Below are 18,320 nucleotides of genomic sequence, written 5' to 3'. Positions count from 1 at the left end.
GCAGTGTAAGATGCACATTTCTGTGGGAAAGTCTAGGACTGGGAGTTTGTTGGTGTTGACCTGCAGTGTAATTCATGACTATAGCACTCATACAATCTAGCTGGGAGAGATTTACATGCTGGAGGTTGTGTGTGAGCTGACCAGGAACAGTTGCTCTCTGAGCAAAGCCATGTAAAAGGCACCCCAGGTTGCAGAACTGAGGAGACACAGCCATCCATCAGTCCAGATTGTACCCCGGGGAATGTCACAATGTGGAAGAACTGGAAAGCATCCAAAGGAGAGCTATAGAAATGATAAAAGGTTTAGAAAATATGACCCTATGAGGAAAAGTTAAAAAAAATAGGTATGTTTAGTCTTGAAAAAAGAAGACTGAAAAGGGACCTGATAACAGTCTTCAAATATGTTAAGGGTTGCTATAAAGAGATCAGTTATCAGTTGTTCTTCACTGAAGGTAGGACAAGAAGTAATCAGTTGAATCTGCACCAAAGAAGATTTAGGTTAGATATTAGGAAAAACTTTCTAACTGTAAGGATAATTAAGCACTGGAATAGGGTTCCCAGGGAGGTTATGGAATGTCTTTCATTTGAGGTTTATGAAATAAGTTAGACAAACATCTGTCTTGGGATGCATCAGGTGAGGTATTTCCAGTAAAGATAAGGAAGTGTTAGTACCATTATACATGGCACTGGTGAGGCCTCATCTGGAATACTGTGTGCAGTTCTGGTCTCCCATGTTTAAGAAGGATGAATTCAAACTGGAACAGGTGCAAAGAAGGGCTACTAGGATGATCCTAGGAATGGAAAACCTGTCTTATGAACAGAGACTCAAAGAGCTTGGCTTGTTTAGCCTAACCAAAAGAAGGCTGAGGGGAGATACGATTGCTCTTTATAAATATATCAGAGGGATAAATATCAGGGAGGGAGAGGAAATATTTAAGCTTAGTACCAATGTGGACACAAGAACCAATGGATATAAACTGGACACTAGGAAGTTTAGATTTTAAATTAGATGAAGGTTTCCAACCATTAGAGGACTGAAGTTCTGGAACAGCCTTCCCAGGGGAGTAGTGGGGGCAAAAGACAGATCTGGCTTCAAGACTAAGCTTGATACGGTTATGGAGGGGATGGTATGATGAGATACCCTAATTTTGGCAATTAATTCATCTTTGATTATTAGCAGGTAAATATGCCCAATAGTCTGTGATGGGATGTTAGATGAGGTGGAATCTGAGTTACTACAGAGTATTGTTTCCTGAGAGCTAGCTGGTGAGTCTTGCCCAGATGCTCAGGGTTTAACTGATCGCCGTATTTGGGGTCGGGAAGGAATTTTTCTCCAGGGTAGAGGTCCTGGAGGTTTTTTGCCTTCCTCTGCAGTGTGGAGCACGGGTCACTTGCTGGAGGATTCTCTGCACCTTGAGATCTTTAAACCACGATTTGAGGACTTCAGTAACTCAGACATAGGTTAGAGGTTTGTTACAGGAGTGGGTGGGTGAGATTCTGTGGCCTGCGTTGTGCAGGAGGTTAAACTAGATGATCACAATGGTCCCTTCTGGCCTTAAAGTCTATGAGTCAGGGATGGTCTAGGTGTATTTGATCCTTCCTTGGCATGGGGGGCAGGAATAGATGACTTACTGAGGCTGCTTCTAGTCCTATATTTCTGTGATTCTATACCTGAATCCTCCAGATCTTAATAAGGCCAGAAAAAGGCAGCATTACATCATTCCAACACCAATATATGTCCAGTGTCAACTAAGTGGCAAAAAATTGACATTAGAGGTTACTCACACTATGTGACAACAAGTAACTTAACATTCTGTGATGAACATTGCTTCCCTCTTTACTCCATTTTTGCTAAGATTTTTCAGAATTATTATTGATTTTTCAAAGTAACAGAAACATATTAGAACTCATGCAAGAAAACATACCCAGGTATCATTCACATTTTAGAGGACATAAGGTCAAATTATCATATTCTCATAAAAACTAGGAAGGATCACATAGCCTAATATTGCAGTCTTTCACTCTTAAGCTTAACTTCATCTTTCTCCCCACATATATATACACACACACACACACTTACCCCTTAATTTTTTCCTTCTCTAAAAATAAATCTAGAAGTCACTTGCTCATCTATTAAGTGACGTACTAAGTCACCTCAGCTGCCACTTTTTCAGCAAGTCCAAGCACAACACCTTTTAATCTTATTTTATAAATTAAGCTCTTCAAATGTTTTTATTGATCTAAATGCACTATCTTCAAGGAAATAACTTCCCTGATATGGTTCAATGACCACTACTGCATGCAGTTCCACAGATGGGAGTCTAACCAATGACTCATATAGTGAGAGTTTTACAATCTATCAGACCACCAATAAAATCTTGTATATTGTTTGTCTTTATAATGATTGCCCCTTAGTTCCATTATTTTTCTGAGATAATCCCCAGATCATCTTCTATCTGCTGGTGATAGGTTCCTCATCCCTAGTATATAATAATAATCATAAACCTTTCTACATTTAATTGCATTTAGCATCACATGAGCAAGTCTCCTAAGTAATGCCAGTCTTTTTTAATCTGGTTGCATTGCCCCTCATTATATACTCTACTTCTAACTTCATCATCATATGGAAACTATAGGCAAAATTCTCTGTGAAGTTCTCCATAGCCTGGATCTCTTTAATATTAAGAACGTGGAATTCCCAGCAGGGTCAATGGGATTTCAGTATAGGAAACTGGAGGCAGTCATAGAACAAGCAATAGAAGTCTGCATCGAGCTGAGATTCTGTTATCAAATTAACTCACACTGAAATTATTATTATTAGGACTGTCGATTAATCACAGTTAACTCATGCGATTAACGCAAAAAAATTAATTGCAATTAAAAAATGAATCCTGATTAATCAGTTTTAGTTGCATTGTTAAACAATCGAATACCAATTGAAATTTATTAAATATTTTGGAAGTTTTTCTACATTTTCAAATATATTGATTTCAATTACAACACAGAATACAAAGTCTACACTGCTCACTTTGTATTAATTTTTATTACAAATATTTGCACTATAAAAATGATAAAAGAAACAGTATATTTCAATTCACCTCATACAAGTACTATAGTGCAATCTCTTTATCATGAAAGTGCAACTAAGAAATGTAGATTTTTAGTTACACAACTGCACTCAAAAAACAAAACAATGCAAAACTTTACAGCCTACAAGTCCACACAATCCTACTTCTCATTCAGCCAATTACTAAGACAAACACATTTGTTTACATTTACAGGAGATAATACTTCCCGCTTCTTATTTACAATGTCACCAGAAAGCAAGAACAGGCGCTTGCATGGGTCTTTTGTAGCCTGCATTGCAAAGTATTTATGTGCCAGATATGCTAAACATTCGTATGCTTCTTCATACTTTGGCCACCATTCCAGATGACATGCTTCCTGCTGCTGACGCTCGTTTAAAAAAAATTCATTAATTAAATTTGTGACTGAACTCCTTGGGGGAGAATGGTATATGTCTCTGGCTCTATTTTACCTGCATTCTGCCATATATTTCATGTGATAGTAGTCTCAGATGATGACTCAGCATATCTCTTTTGTATGAGGGAAAAAAAGGCCCTATATGTGATGAAGTACTTCATGCAGCAGGGGGAAAAAAAAGGCTAGGTAGGTTGTTTATTCAGGAGGTACACAGAAGGGAGCAAGAGATTCTGAATGAAAGGCTCAAGTTAGATCAGAAAGTTCATTTAGGGTGTCACAATTTCAGGATAACTGTACCTGTATTCCCGCTCCATGGTCGCGTAAAGGCACCCCCTAAAAGGTTTCCAGTTCCCAGAGTCACCTCGGGTGGGTGGAGACGTACATCTCATTCCCTTCTGACCAGGGGTTTTAAGGCTGCAGAGCTCCCTCCCCTACACTGCAATATCCCCAGCAAACCAGTCTGCCTAAAAGGCGGCATGTGCTTTGCTTTCTCTCTGGGCTACGACCAGTGTATTGCTAGGGTCAGGGCCGCCCAGAGGATTCAGGGGGCCTGGGGCAAAGCGGGGGAGCTGAGGTGCTTGTACTCACCCGGCAGCGGTCCGGGTCTTCGGTGGCATTTCGGCAGCAGGGGGCCCTTCAGTCGCTCAGCAGCACTAAAGGGTCCCCTGCCGAAGACCCGGACCGCTGCCAGGCCAGGGCTCGTGGGGCCCCTGCAGGGCCTGGGGCACATTGCCCCACTTGCGCCCCCCCGGCGGCCCTGGCTAGCATTGCCAACTTTTTAATCACACAAAACCGAACACCTTTCCCCCACCCTAACCCCGAGGCTCCACCCCTTCTGCAAGGCCCCACCCCCCACTCACTCCATCTCCCCTTTCTCTATTGCTCGCTTTCCCCCACCCTCACTCACTTTCACCAGGCTGGGGCAGGAGGTTGGGATGCGGGAGGGGGCGAGGGCTCCGGCTGGGGGTGCAGGCTCCGGGGTGAGCCAGAAATGAGGGGTTCAGGGGGCTGTGGCAGGAGTGTTGTCATAAACAGATAGTTAAGGGTTAATGTCTCTTTTACCTGTAAAGGGTTAAGAAGCTCAGTAAACCTGGCTGACACCTGACCATAGGACCAATAAGGGGACAAGATACTTTCAAATCTTGGTGGAGGGAAGTCTTTTGTTTGTGCTCTTTGTTTTGGTTGTTGTTCGTTCTCGGGACTGAGAGGGACGGGACATCAATCCAGGCTCTCCAAATCTTTCTGAATCAGTCTCTCATGTTTCAAACTTGTAAGTAGCCAGGCAAGGCGGATTAGTTTTATTTTTGTTTTCTCAACTTGTAAATGCTTCTTTTTGCTGAAGGATTTTTACCTCTGTTTGCTGTAACTTTGAACCTGAGGCTAGAGGGGGTTTCCTCTGGGCTATATGAATCTAAGTACCCTGTAAAGCATTTTCCATCCTGATTTTACAGAGATAATTTTTACCTTTTCTTCCTTTAATTAAAAGCTTTCTTTTTTAAGAACCTGATTGATTTTTCTTTGTTTTAAGATCCAAGGGGATTGGGTCTGAACTCACCAGGGACTGGTGATGGGGGATGGTTAATTTCTCCTTGTTTTAAGATCCAAGGGGTTTGGATCTGTGTTCCCCAGGGAAGGTTTTGGGGGGACAGAAAGTGTGCCAGACACTGATTTCTGGCTGGTGGCAGCGTTACCAGATCTAAACTAGGAATTAAGCTTAGAAGTGTTCATGCAGTCCCCACATTTGTATTCTAAAGTTCAAAGTGGGGGAAAGAAACCTTGACAAGTGTGGGAGAAGGTGAGGGCTCTGGCTGTGGGCACAGGCTCTGGGATGGGTGCTGGGGATGAGGGGGCTTGGAGTGCAGGAGGGGTCTCCAGGCTAGGGCCGATGAATTTGGAGTGCAGGAGTGGGTTCAGGGCTGGGGCAGGGTGTTGGGGTGTGGACTCAGGCAGCTCCCGGAAGCATCCTGGATGTCCGGCTCCTAGGCGGAGGGGCCAGAGGCTCTGAATGCTGCCAGCCAATGGAAGCTGCGAAGCTGGCGGTCAGCGTGGGGGCAGCATGCGGAGCCCCATGGCCGCCCCTGCACCTGGGAGCCACATGGAGCCAGGGCAGGCAAGGAGCCTGCCTTGGCCCTGCTGGGTCGCCAGCCAGACTTTTAGCAGCCCGGTCAGCAGTGCAACCCTATGTATTGCCAGCAGTTAAGTTACCACACAGCTCCTTCCAATCTAGCACCTTTATCCTTAAAATAAAAGCATTACAGAGAAAGCATATAAAAACAATAAATGAACCTACACACATGCTAAAAAGCTTACCAAAGACCACCTCCAACTCCAACATAGGATTCTGGTAGATGTCAGTCTTCTAAACCCCAAAATTGTGTTTTTTCCTGTGCTTAAACGTTCAAATTAAATCTTTAGATCAGGAACCAGAATTAAGTTTGGGCAGCTCAGCCATATCTTTATACAGCCTGGGTCTTTGATTCTGCCTTCCATAATAGGGAATGAGCAGGCAGTTGGCCTCTCCTCAAGGCATGGCTTCAAAAGGCTTGGTTTTTGCATAATCAGAGATGTGGAATTTGCATTAGCTACTCCCTTGGAATTCCCCAGGAAATCCACTTACTGTCCTAGAAAGTTCATACTTATCTGGAACAACTCAATGTAGTCTCTTAAACTCCTTCACATGTCCCAGGTCTCACATCTGTCACATCTTGCTCCTAGGGAAATTACATACAATCCCTGCCCACCTTAATACAATAAGGCCTTCCAAGGATATTGCAGGAAATTGTCATACTGGGGATTTAATGCTTTGTTACCTGTCTGTCTCTGTTTAAAGGTCCCAGAGAATACAGATGTGTAGGTGAGTGGAATATCCATTCCTTCGTCTATAGAACAAGATAAGGTGTGTAGGTATATCCTAATGCAGAGGTTCCCAAAGTGTAGGGCACACCCCCCTAGGGGGGCATGGAGGACCACCTGAAGGGAGTGGGGGGCCTGGGCCAGCCCCCCGGGGGTGGGGAGGGAGCACTACCCAGCCCCTCCCCACCCCCAGCTGTGCTCCGGTTCACCCTCTAGCCATGTTCCCAGCTCATGGCCCCACGCGCACATGGCCCCGTCCCCAGCCTCAGCAATGGCCATGACTCTGAGGCTGGAGGCAAGGCAGGGAGGAGAGCCGCACCTGGCCGTGGGCCCAGCTACTGGCCCCCACCACAGCCTGGCTGCGGCTCTGTTCCCACCCTTGCCCCGAGGCAGGCCTCAGACTCACCCATAGCTGTGGCCCCAGTCTCGGTCCCCTTACCCTGTCCACGCTCCCCCCCACACCCCACCCCAAGCCAAGCCATGGCCCCACTCCCAGCTTGGGAAGGGGGTCGCAGACAGGGGTAAGGGACTGCACAACCCTCAAAAGTTTGGGGACCACTGCCCTAATGTGTAGCAAACATAGGCATCCCTCCTGCTTGCATGCTCAGTGGAAGGCTATGAGTTTTGTTTGCAGAGGGGAAAATCCTCTTGATTCTGAGTATATGTCCTTCACTGCAATTAAAAGATAAGACAAAGAAGCAATTCTCTGTCTGTCTCTCTACTAACCTCACTTCCTTCACTCCCGACGGGATTTCTTTGATTACTGTCAAACTCTTGTTTACTTTAGGATGGTTTATGCAGAGTGGAACAAATAAACCTCATGTGTTTTCTGGGGCTGTTTGAAAACGCTTGCAGACAAGGGAAAGCACTTTTTAATATTAAATTTTTCCTTAGATAAAAGCCCCTTTTCCCCATTCAGGTCATGGATTAGAGAACGGTGGCTAACTATGTTAGGGCCATATTAGGTGCCCCTGACCAAAGATAGCCAGGAAGACCGTAAGCAGGTAACTTTCTGCAGCTAATTATGTTTATCATATGTCCATGGGAAGTGGGGTACCTGGGTTCAGGAAATCATGAGAAGTGTCCAGGTCCAGTCTGTTACTACTCAGATGCCTGTTGCTAACAGCAAATGTCAACATCAAAGTGTATATGGGTGCATTATTCTGGCTGCAATACATCTCTACCTTTGTTTTATTTTGTTTCCATTTTTCTGTTACTAAATGGTCTGTTTGTAAAATTACAACATTCTTTATTGTGAAAATTCAGTAATACTGCAAAGCTGTAACTGGTTATATTTATAAGGCTCTGCGAATAAAGTTTTATGGCACACAAAGGCCGAAATCTGTCTCTCTTCACTTTTTAACAACAACAGACACAAATTAACACTCCTGTAGCTTTAGCTGTACCCAAATTCTGGCCAGTTGAGGGCTCACATATATCACTCACACAGATTACTCATCCCAGAAGCAGAAGTAATACAACATGAGGCAGCGTAGTCAGGGGTGAGCTGCAGACGGTTCGCAACGGTTCGCGCGAACCGTTTGCTAAAATTAGACGCCGGACAGCGAACCGCTTGCTAAAGTTCTCTGTCCGGCGTCTAATTTTAGCAAACAGTTCGCGCGAACAGTTGCGAATTCTGCCTCCACCTCCTGCCGTGAATCTCCTTCTTGCTTCTCCTCCCCCACGGCTTCCCGCGAATCAGCTGTTCGCGCGGGAAGCCTGGGAGGGCTGAGAAGCAGGCAGGCTTCCCCGGCCCAGGAAGACGACCCTAAGGTAGGAAACTAGGGGGGCGTGTGCCCCCGCCGGTCCCTGGCTGTGGCCCGTCCCCGCCTCCCCGGCCGCGACCCTGCCCGGCCCCGAGTCCCCGACTCCCCCGAACCCCTCCCGGCCGCCCGGCTCGGCCGCACCCCCGCCCTGCCCCACCTACTGTCCCGGGTCCCCGCCCGACCCTCCTGGCGCGTCCCCAGCGTTCCCGGCGCGACCTTGCCCAGCCCGGCCCGGGTCCCCGCCCGAGCCTCACCGGCCTCCTGGCGCGTCCCCGCGTTCCCGGCGCAGCCCTGCCCGGCCACCGCCCCCGGGTCCCGCCCAACCCTCCTGGCCTCATCCCCAGCGGCCCTGCCCGGCCCGCGTTCGCGGCCCTGCCCGGCCCGGGTCCCGCCCGACCCTCACCGGCCTCCTGGCCGCGTCCCCAGCGTTCCCGGCCGCGACCCTGCCCGGCCACCCGCCCCCGGGTCCCCGCCCGACCCTCCCTGGCTGCACCCCCGCGGCCCTGCCCGACCCTCCTGGCGCGTCCTCCCCGCGTTCCCGGCCCTGCCCGGCCCCGGCCCGGGTCCCGCCCGACCCTCACCGGCCTCCCTGGCGCGTCCCCTCCCGCGTTCCCGGCCGCGACCCTGCCCGGCCACCCGCCCCGGGTCCCGCCCGACCCTCCTGGCCGCATCCCCCGCGGCCCTGCCCGCCCCTGGGTCCCCGCCCGACCCTCCTGGCCGCGTCCCCCGCGTTCGCGGCCTGCCTGCCCCCTCCAGTCCCCGACCCCCGCCCCCGCCGCCCGGCTCCGGCCGCACCCCCCCGGCCCTGCCGTGCCCCCACCTCTCGGGATGCCCGGCTCTGGACACGGCCCCCCACCTCCAGCCCGGCCTGGCCCCGTGGCTCCAGCCGCCCCTGCTGTTTTGCCAGGGGCCCGGGCTCCGGCAGCGCGGGTCTGGGCGTGGCGGCGGCCCCGGCTGCCCAGCTCCAGCTCTGGCCGCAGCCCTCCCTGGCTCCACCCGGCCAGCCACCTGGCTCCGGCCGCCGGGCTCCCTCCGCATCCTCCGGCTCCGGCCGCGCGACTCCTGTCCTGGCCCAGCCACATCCAGGCAGTCCGGTAAGGGGGCAGGGAGGGGGTGTTGGAGAGAGGGTAGGGGAGTTTGGGGGTGGGGGGGGTTAGAGGGCAGGGAACAGGCGGATTGAATGGGGGCAAGGGTCTGGGGGAGCAGTCAGGAAAGAGCAGGGTTGGATGAGGTGGTGGGGGCACTCAGGGACAGAGAGAAGGGGTAGTTCTATGGGGTAGGGGTTCTGGGGGGCCATTGAGAATGAGAGGAGGGGTTGGGTGGGGCGGCAAGGGGCAGTCAGGGGACAGGGAAGGGGGGATGGGTCAGGGGTCTCGGAGTGTGTGTGTCAAGGAACATGAGGGGTTGGATGGGGCACAACCCCCCCCCCCGGAGGGGGGGGGAGGAGGGAACCCGTTGTTAAAAATTTGGCAGCTCATCACTGAGTGTAGTGGTCACACAAAGACCACTTTGAAACACACAAGGCACACATCATGACTGCTGAGCTCTCTGGAATATTCATCCACAGCCTATCACATGAGCTTGAGGAATGTCAACGCTGTGGGCCTGGAAAGAGACAAGACTGGGTCCCAATAGTTGCGCCCATCAGTCTACTGCTACCTATAGCATCCACAGAGAAAAAAGACAAGCCAGACAGTGTTTGATGCTAAAATATTAATGGTTATACCTCATAAAAATCCATGTCTTCACGTCAGAGAACTAAATAATGTATTCATTTGAGGATTGAAAGCTTGTAAAATGACAATACATTCTATGACTAACCCACCAATTAGCTGCATTTTTATTAGCAATAATATATGAATTGTCTAAATCAAAGAAGCTCGGTACAACAGCACACTACCACAACACATTAGATACTAACAGAAACAAATACTTTCAGATAATTAGAAAACTTGTATAAAATTTAGCTTTTTCCCCCCATTGTATTTATCAGTGTGTGGCACAAAATAAGATATTCTTACTTTCTTAATGACTGCCAAAACATTAAGAAAAAATTTAGAAGAAAATTGTGAAGATATTTCCTGATTAGGTAGATTAGAATAACTAAGAAGTATAGTCTTGCCGTATTTTGCTACATGCTTTCCCTTAAATCTCAGCCTGAAGAAGCATTCTATTGTGGTCAGCTAAACCTCAAAAGGACGATAATTCAAGTTCTGTGTCTACAGACAACAAAACTTTTATTTTCCAATATTTTCAGTCTTATGGCAGAGATATTCTAAAAGTTAAGTGCTGACATTTTCTGGTAATTCTCACTCCTTTTCAATTATATCACCACTTTGACAATTTTACTCCACCTCAGATGAAGAACAAATAACCCCACAGGAACAATCCCGAAGAATTTTGTTTTAGTGGTTCTAGCTATGAATCACATACATTCAAGGGGATTCAATTTAGTCAGCTTCAGAGCAGTTCTTAACAAATTCAGAGATGTTTGAGTTCATGCTGCCAATTGACATGTACCATTGCACCCTGCTGAGAAAGTGTTGATAAAAGGTCAACATGTTCCCCCCTCCATATAACTATCTCAGGATGATACTCATGCAATAAGAACAGGAGTACTTGTGGCACCCTAGAGACTAACAAATTTATGCATTCAATGAAGTGGGCTGTAGCCCACAAAAGCTTATGCTCAAACGGGGCGGCTCTACCTTTTTGGCCGCCCCAAGCAGTCATGCGCGGGAGGCGCCCCGGAGCCGCGGGAGCAGCGGACCTCCCGCGGGCATGACTGCAGAGGGACCGCTGGTCCCGCATGGCTCGGCTGGACCTCCCGCGGCTGCGGACGGTTCGCGGGTCCGGCGGCTCCGCTTGAGCTGCCGCAGTCATGCCTGCGGGAGGTCCAGCTGAGCCGCGGGACGAGCGCCCCCTCCGCAGTCATGCCTGCGGCAGGTCCAGTCGTCCCGGGGCTCCGGTGGACCTCCCGCAGGCATGACTGCGGCAGGTCCGCCGGCCCAGCCTGCCCCCCCCCCCCCAGGGGACAGGCCGCTCCTCGGCTCGCAGCGGCAGGATGAGCTGGGGCCCCAGCCTTTTGCCGCCCCCTAGATTTTGCCGCCCTAGGCACCAGCTTGTTTTGCTGGTGCCTAGAGCCGCCCCTGTGCTCAAATAAATTTGTTACTCTCTAAGGTGCCACAAGTACTCCTGTTCTTTCTGCAGATACAGACTAACACGGCTGCTACTCTGAAACTCATGCAATGGCGCTTTTTGTGGCCAACACAGAACAATACACTTTTAACAACAATCTTTTTCTTTCCCTTCACTACCCATGTCATTCACATTATTAGTTGCTAATGTAACCATATTCTCTTACAAAGTAAAAGCACCTTAATCTTTATATTTCAGTTACTATCATTACTCACATATTCATGCACACAATCCATAACCTACATGGGCCTAATCCTACAAGCATGTGCTTAATATCATGCACTGGGAGAGGTTTCATTTACTTTAATAGTGCTACTTACAGTGCATAAAGTTAAACATGCATAAATCTTTACAGGATCGGGGCAAAGGTACCAGTCTTGCAGCGATACCCAACACAAGTGAACCTCTGCATTCTTGCAATGCTGCACTGACTTCAGTGAGACTCTGTACAGGCACAGGGTCTGTCTGCACAGACTTTCCTGCAGGATCGTGGTCTAATCTAGGAGAGACATATGTGAGCAACCCTATAGCTAGAGTGAGTTTATGATCACCATAAAAGAGGGAGAGCAGAGTTTTACAGTCTAATATGGCAACCAAAAATGAATAATTAAATTAATTTAAATTGCACCTCCTGGATCCCAGTCTAATGCCTAATGGTACAAATTTGGAACAGATTACATAAAACATAGTACTTGCCTGGTAGGTAGTAAGTACCTACTTTACAGGCACAAAAGTACTTGAGAACAGTGTGATGTTTCAGTACAACAGTCATTTCCGTGAAATTTCCTTCTTAACCTTGACAAGCAAGTTACAATTTCCTGTAATATCAAAAAGTAAGCAAGTGCTTAAAATTTAGACAAGTTACAGTGCTATACTCTTCCAAAAATAACAAGCATGTGGTAAGGTAACAGGAAAACATGCTCTTAACAAAAACAAAACAAATTTCTTTCAAGCTCTTGAGCATAAAATAGTTCAGAATAAAAATATACAGAAAATAAAGAGCTGAGGGGACACTTACTCCATAAAAGGATGAATTGTTCTTTGCTAGATTAGCCTTTATTATCGCTTCTTCATTTCTTTCTTAACTGAAAGAATCTCAGAATTATTGTATAATCAACTGCAAGATGTTGACACTGTAGTCACTGATGCTAGTGTGCTTTCAGCATGTATACAGCCATCAGCTTCAGATATTTGTAAACTAACTTTATGATAACAGAAGAAGACATATTTAATTTAGTCATACATATTGAAATATTCTACCCAGTAGCTCAAGATGCTTGTGCAATCTTTTAAAAGATAAAAACTAAGGCCTCAATCCTACATATAATTACAATAAAGAGTAACTTTACTTATGCAAATAAAATTGCATATAATGAGACTACTTATGCAAATAAAGTTATGCCATGTAGGTTTTTGTAGGGTGGGAAATTTCCCCCAGTACAAATAATTTATAAATTACTCTTTACCAAAAAGATGTAAGCCACCAGCAACAAAACTACCTTTCTTCAACCATACCGCTCCCTCAAGCTCTTCTCTCCCTGCAAAGCCTGGGAAAACAGATGACCTTTGCAGCATCTCCTGAACAACAAACTGGGGCTCTGATAGACCATGGGAATGAGAGAGATCCACAGTTGAGGACACCATAAAGAAAAACTCCTATTTCTTTTTCAAATGAAGTTATGTTACAGTTACTAAATATAACTGTTTAAGATTTTCATGCCAGTTCTTAGTAAAAACAGTATATCAGACATGAGAGCCAATTTATTTAAATTAGTAGTCCTTCTTTAGGCAACATACTAATGTTGTGAAATAATGTTGCAGACACAAAATACCGCACACTAGGATACTTCAAACAGATTAAATAAATATGCTAGTCTGGGCAAAAAACTATGAACAATGGATGCAGTGATCTAGGTACGTTTCCATTATTTCCCGTACAATAAGTTATGAATGGTCGAATGGATAAAAGTACTTCAAGTCTGCCTTCTATATAGAAAGCAATCTGCTTCTGTCTAGCTTTGAAAATAGACACTGTAATATTATACAAAAGGATGTTTTCCATATTGAAATTAAAGAAGTGTGCACATCAAAACAAATAACCTCTTCTTAAAATGTATTTTAAAAGTAGGTATTTTAAAATCTATTCTGACATGTTCAAACTATTTTGAAACTACCTTTATTAAATACACTGTAATAAACAAAATGGAAAAGTTCACCATATTTAAGGAAACTTTGTCTGATTTACACCAAGACTTAAAGTGAGACCATCAACTTAAAAACATGCACACACCGCTGCCTGAAATTCTTTTACTTATTATACCTGAGATCCTTATAATGAAAAAAAATAGAGAGAAATGGTTTCCTTACCCAAAATAAACAAACTGAAAGAGTATCTGACTGCACCATGTCTCATCATTTTCCCCTCTATAGTCGGAGTCACCTTTCCCACTCCAACAGAAGAGAGAGAAAAATATTATTTTGAAAATATGTGATTGCCAATTTAGGTGGGTTTACCAATGAAGGGGAGATGGAGGGAGCCAAGGGCAGATGTAACACCTGAAACTAGTTTTATGTCATTTTGTGAAGTTTACTAGATTTCAGGTTGACTAATAAATATACCAGAATTCCAAATGAAAAGCAAACCAAGCAAATCTGTGTCATCTTTACAAAGTTTGTCACTTCATATCTTCCTGGGACAAAGATTTCTGCTCAGCATTCTACACAGAACTTCAGCTAGTCAGTGGTTCTACAACTACAGAAATCAGCAGGGCTGTTGACAGGGAGCGATTCAATTAGCCTCATTTTACACAGAGGTCACCTGCCAATTCCCAAAGCTGAAATTCAGCACCAGCTCATTCCAGCGACCCCCCTCTACCCCACATCCCTTTGTACTGCACAGACTGGCGCCTGCCACTTACCATCACTTCCGTTTTCACCCAGCTCAATTTGTCCCCAAAATGCTTTTAAAAAGCCAAGCGTTTCATAAGCGCTAAAGAGCTTGTTAGGCTGTTGACAGCGTTTGACGGGGAACTAGGGCAATAGATCTTTGCGGTTTACCCTCCCTATCATGTTACCGCCCAGCTGCAGAAAAAAATCGCCCCCGGTCCTCTGGAGACGCCAGCTGCCCCGCATTAAAGTGCCACATAATACATGACAAGTGTATCAGCTCGCAAGGTTAAAGCCTGCATCAAATGGCACAGAGCGCAAGGGGACAGAGGGCGCCTGGACTGCTGGACATGGCCTGCCTGGGAAGGAGAGCGCGTGAAACGCTACCCACTGGCTTGGTTCCCGCTTTGTAAAGTGGAAAGTTTCCTCTGCCACCGGGGCTGGGAGGGAGTAACACTGGAGGAAGTTATTGTGCCAGCCCCCCCAAGAGCCCCCACCTCCACCAGCTTCCTCCCCTCCCCTCCCATCCCTCCAAAGCGCACTGATGGAGAGGAGGCTTGTAAACCGGGCCCTGCCCGCATGGCGACTGAGCCATTCGAGCAGCAAACTAGCCGGCGTCCCAAGCGAGACTTGCACAACTAATGCACGGGGCAAGCCGGGGAGAACGGGGCCAGCGCGAGCAGGAGCGAGTCTCTCCCCGCGATCGCTGCATTCATCCCGGAGCCGAGACCCCCCGGGCGGCGGGGGACCAGCTGGGCAGCAGGGAAGTTCCGAGGGCGAGAGCTGAGTTTGGGGCGGGAGCTCCGCCTCTGGGTCCCCTCTTACCTTTTGGTCCACGATGGAGCAAGCCATTTCCCGGACGTGCGCCAGGCTGAATTCCCCCGAGCAGTCCTGCAGCAGCAGCACCGGCTCCCGGCTCAGCCCGATCTGGAGGTGAAAGGAGATGCCGCCGCCGGGAGCAGCCCCCGCCGCCGGCTGCAAAGGGCTGGGCGGCCGGATCACCGGAGGGGCGCTCATGGAAAACTTCCCGCAGGCGCAGCAGCAGGGGCGGCGGGAGGGGGGAGGGAGAGGCAGAGAGAGAGACAGCCGCGTGAAAAGTTGGTGGGAGCCCCAGGCGCGGTGCAAATCCCCCCGCCGAGTGCCCGGGAAGCCCCGGCGCGGCTCCCGGGTGAAAATGGCGGGGGGGGGGGAGGAATCGGAGGCAGACAGGAAAAGGCGGCGAGACGCCCAGAGCGAGGGGGGAGCCCAGCCCAGCCGAGGTGCCGCCGCCGCTGCTGGCTCTGGCTGCGGACTGAAGGCGGCGGTCAGCGCGCCGCACGCTGCGAGCCCAGCGGGAGGGAGGAGGCAGCGCAGCCATGAGCCACCACACGGCGGCCGCCGGAGCAGCAGCCGGCCCAGCTCCCAAGTGCCCGGAGGGGGCTGCGGTGCCCGCCCCCCTCAAGCCCCCACCCCGAGATCTCACCCCCACCCCCGGCGAGGAGGGGCCCTTGGACCACGTCGTTTCGCCATTCAAGCCCCAACCCCACCCCGCGGCGCCAAGTTCTCCGCTTCCCGCTTCTCTCCCGGGTCACCAGGAGTCCAGTCCGCACCTCCCGCCTCCTCCCGCTCTCAGCCTCCTCCCGGCGCTCCCCGCCCCGAGCCGGCTCTCCCAAGGCGGGAGAGCGCCTGGCTGGTCCACGAGCATCCCCATCCCGGGCGCAGTACCTTCAAAGCCGCCTTCATCCTGGCCGCTCCGCTGCTCCCGCTGCTGCCCGGGGGGCAGAGGCTACGGCGCCCGGAGGCAGAGCGCGAAGAAGGTCGGGGAAGCTTGGGGGTTGCTCTGTGGCAGCGGAGCGAGCTCTCCCGGGCTGGGGGGGCCGCAAGCGTTGGCTTGCGAGGGAGGGCAGATTTGCATGAAAGTAGGAGCTCAACCCTGTCACCAGCTCCTACCGCCTGTCGCACGCGTTCCCTTCCAGCGGAGCCAGTCCCCCCAGGAGCCAGCCACACACTGACGGGGGAGGGAGGTGGTAGATGGCACCAGGGCCGGGGGAGGGGAGCTGGCTGTTCCCTGCTGGCTGCTGTTGTGCCACTAGCTCAGGCTGCTCCTCCTCGGTGATTTATTTGTAGGGGAGAGGGGGGAATCCAGCCCATCCTCGTCCCTACAATAACTTCCCCTCTAGGAAACGTACAGTCTGCGTTGTCAGTTGCTAAGTGGGAACTCGGACACAAAGATCAGGCAGGCTTTCTAACTTTAAAGCACAATGCACGTGACATCTGTTTGACTATGCCTCCATACAGTTAAGGCCAATTGCAGGTGACACTTAACCTAAGTTATCAGTACTGATCTCCCCTTGGAAATGAGCTTTGGAAGTGAACTTTGAATAGCCTGAATACCAAATTAGTGTCTCTTAATTATTCTTATGGCTTCTAGGCATGACGGTGTGTAATAACATGCGTTTAATAAGCAGAGCTCGTCAAACATTTTTCAAAACTTTTTTTTCTAACCATTGTCAACATTTATGTACCGTTTTAAACTGGATGTGTTATTAGGGTACTGTTTATCTGGGTCTGCTGTTTAAAGAACTGGGTTTTATTTCCACCTAGGAATTTTTCACATACACATACAAAACACTGCTGCTTGTTGCCTGTAAATTCTTCAGAATCATTGTATTCCTTGCCAGATTTTCTTCAAATTATTTCCATTTTTATTTGTGTCTTCTACATAATACCATGCATGTTCAGACTATCCATACATCACTATCTTAGCATGTTTATCAGTCACTTTACTAGGTCACAATTTTTTCTTCTTGCATTTAAAGGCTGAGAATTGCATTTTAGTTTTAAATGAGCATTTCCAAACACATTCTTCTATTTTGGCTTTACTGCTGCAAAGCACACATAGTGCCTCTGCTAAATCTACAATGTTGCCTTTTATTATATATGTTACATACATATGAGTTGCTCTTCCATCTCTTTACACTAGCTATCCTGGTTACATTATTATGATAAATAGTGTTAATGTTTTATAACAGTTGCTGTTGTCTTATTTTATTGTTCTCCTATCCAGTCTGTGACCACTTTTGAAAAAGGAGACAGTTTATTTGCAGTCCCTTTATAGCCACCCAAAACTAGCCTTGAGTACTGGAAAACTATCGCCAAAGGTCCTTTACTTTTGGGGAAGACGCTATATCAGTTGCCTAGAAACTATCCATCCTTGAATCTTTTTGATCCATCAGGTTCTAGTGATATCACATATCCTTGATACTTGTTTTACAGTAATTCCTAGAAGCCTCAATATCATATCTGGGTTAGCTGCCTCAAACAGTATCCCGTGATTCAACTTTTAAAACCATATGTGATAGCAAACCCAACATCTTCCCTAGCAGTTTCCTGGTCACTATTCTCCCTGCTTCAGAGTTGCACTTTTATGGAAGCCATGCATTTCTGGTGCTAACCCTCTTAATTTGGCAGAGTGTCCTAGTCCTAGTGTGACTATTTGGCAAATGACAGCTGCCCAGTATATCTTGCTCTCTTCTAGCTGGCAGGAGCCTGTTTCTGCAGAGGCCTTAAAAAACAAAACAAAAACCCTACTTCTGCCCCCTGCCAATCAGTGACAGATGGCTGGGGCCTTGCAGGACAGCTTCCCAAGGGAGGAGAATTCAGTAACACAAAGCAAGGTTATTTTATTTAGACATATTTAGACATATACACCAGTCCTAGAACAGAGATGGTCACAAACAGCAAGCAGGTAATACTTTCAGGAAACTCAGCTTAATACCTGGTTCCCAAGAATCATCTCATCCTCAAGAATTTACTCCAATCATAGATCAACACAGAGAATAAACTCCTGCTCAAACAGTCCTTCACCCAACATTCAGCATAATAAAATTAACACCACCATACAGCATATCTTCCCCAAAATGAATATTTTGCTGACACTCTAAAGGTGCATCTGCCTTTATGGCAGAGTGTAGAGTACATACACTGAACACCTCACTAGCACAGGTATAAATAGCAGCGTAGACAGTGAGGCATAGCTTTGGTGAGTAGGGTGCCCTACACACCAGAACCCCTGGCGTATGTACTGTACACAGCTCCCTGCATGTTCAAGGAGTGCCTTCCATGTCTATGCTGCTATATAGCAGGGTCGTATCCT

At 48.1% G+C, this 18,320-nt stretch overlaps 1 protein-coding gene across 5 annotated transcripts in view; it reads right to left on the bottom strand.

Moving 5' to 3' along the window:
• Window positions 1–15,533, bottom strand: part of PRKD1 (protein kinase D1) — a 307,098-nt gene extending 291,565 nt beyond the window's left edge. For 4 of the 5 annotated variants that reach the window (XR_005598150.1, XR_005598151.1, XR_005598152.1 and 1 more), the window contains exon 1: window positions 15,011–15,533. Coding sequence is in view for 2 of the 5 variants with exons in the window: in XM_039537712.1 (XP_039393646.1) it covers window positions 15,011–15,202 (192 nt within the window). In the remaining 3 variants the exon portion in view is untranslated. The remainder of the gene's footprint in view (window positions 1–15,010) is intronic. The other variant, XM_039537711.1, reaches the window with a different exon arrangement.
• Between the last annotated feature and the right edge of the window lie 2,787 nt (window positions 15,534–18,320).

The sequence above is a fragment of the Mauremys reevesii genome, linkage group 4 (assembly GCF_016161935.1).
Source record: "Mauremys reevesii isolate NIE-2019 linkage group 4, ASM1616193v1, whole genome shotgun sequence".
NCBI classification, from domain to species: Eukaryota; Metazoa; Chordata; order Testudines; family Geoemydidae; genus Mauremys; species Mauremys reevesii.
The sequence above is the reverse complement of the archived record's forward strand: the minus strand, read 5'-3'. Positions and strand labels throughout refer to the sequence as shown.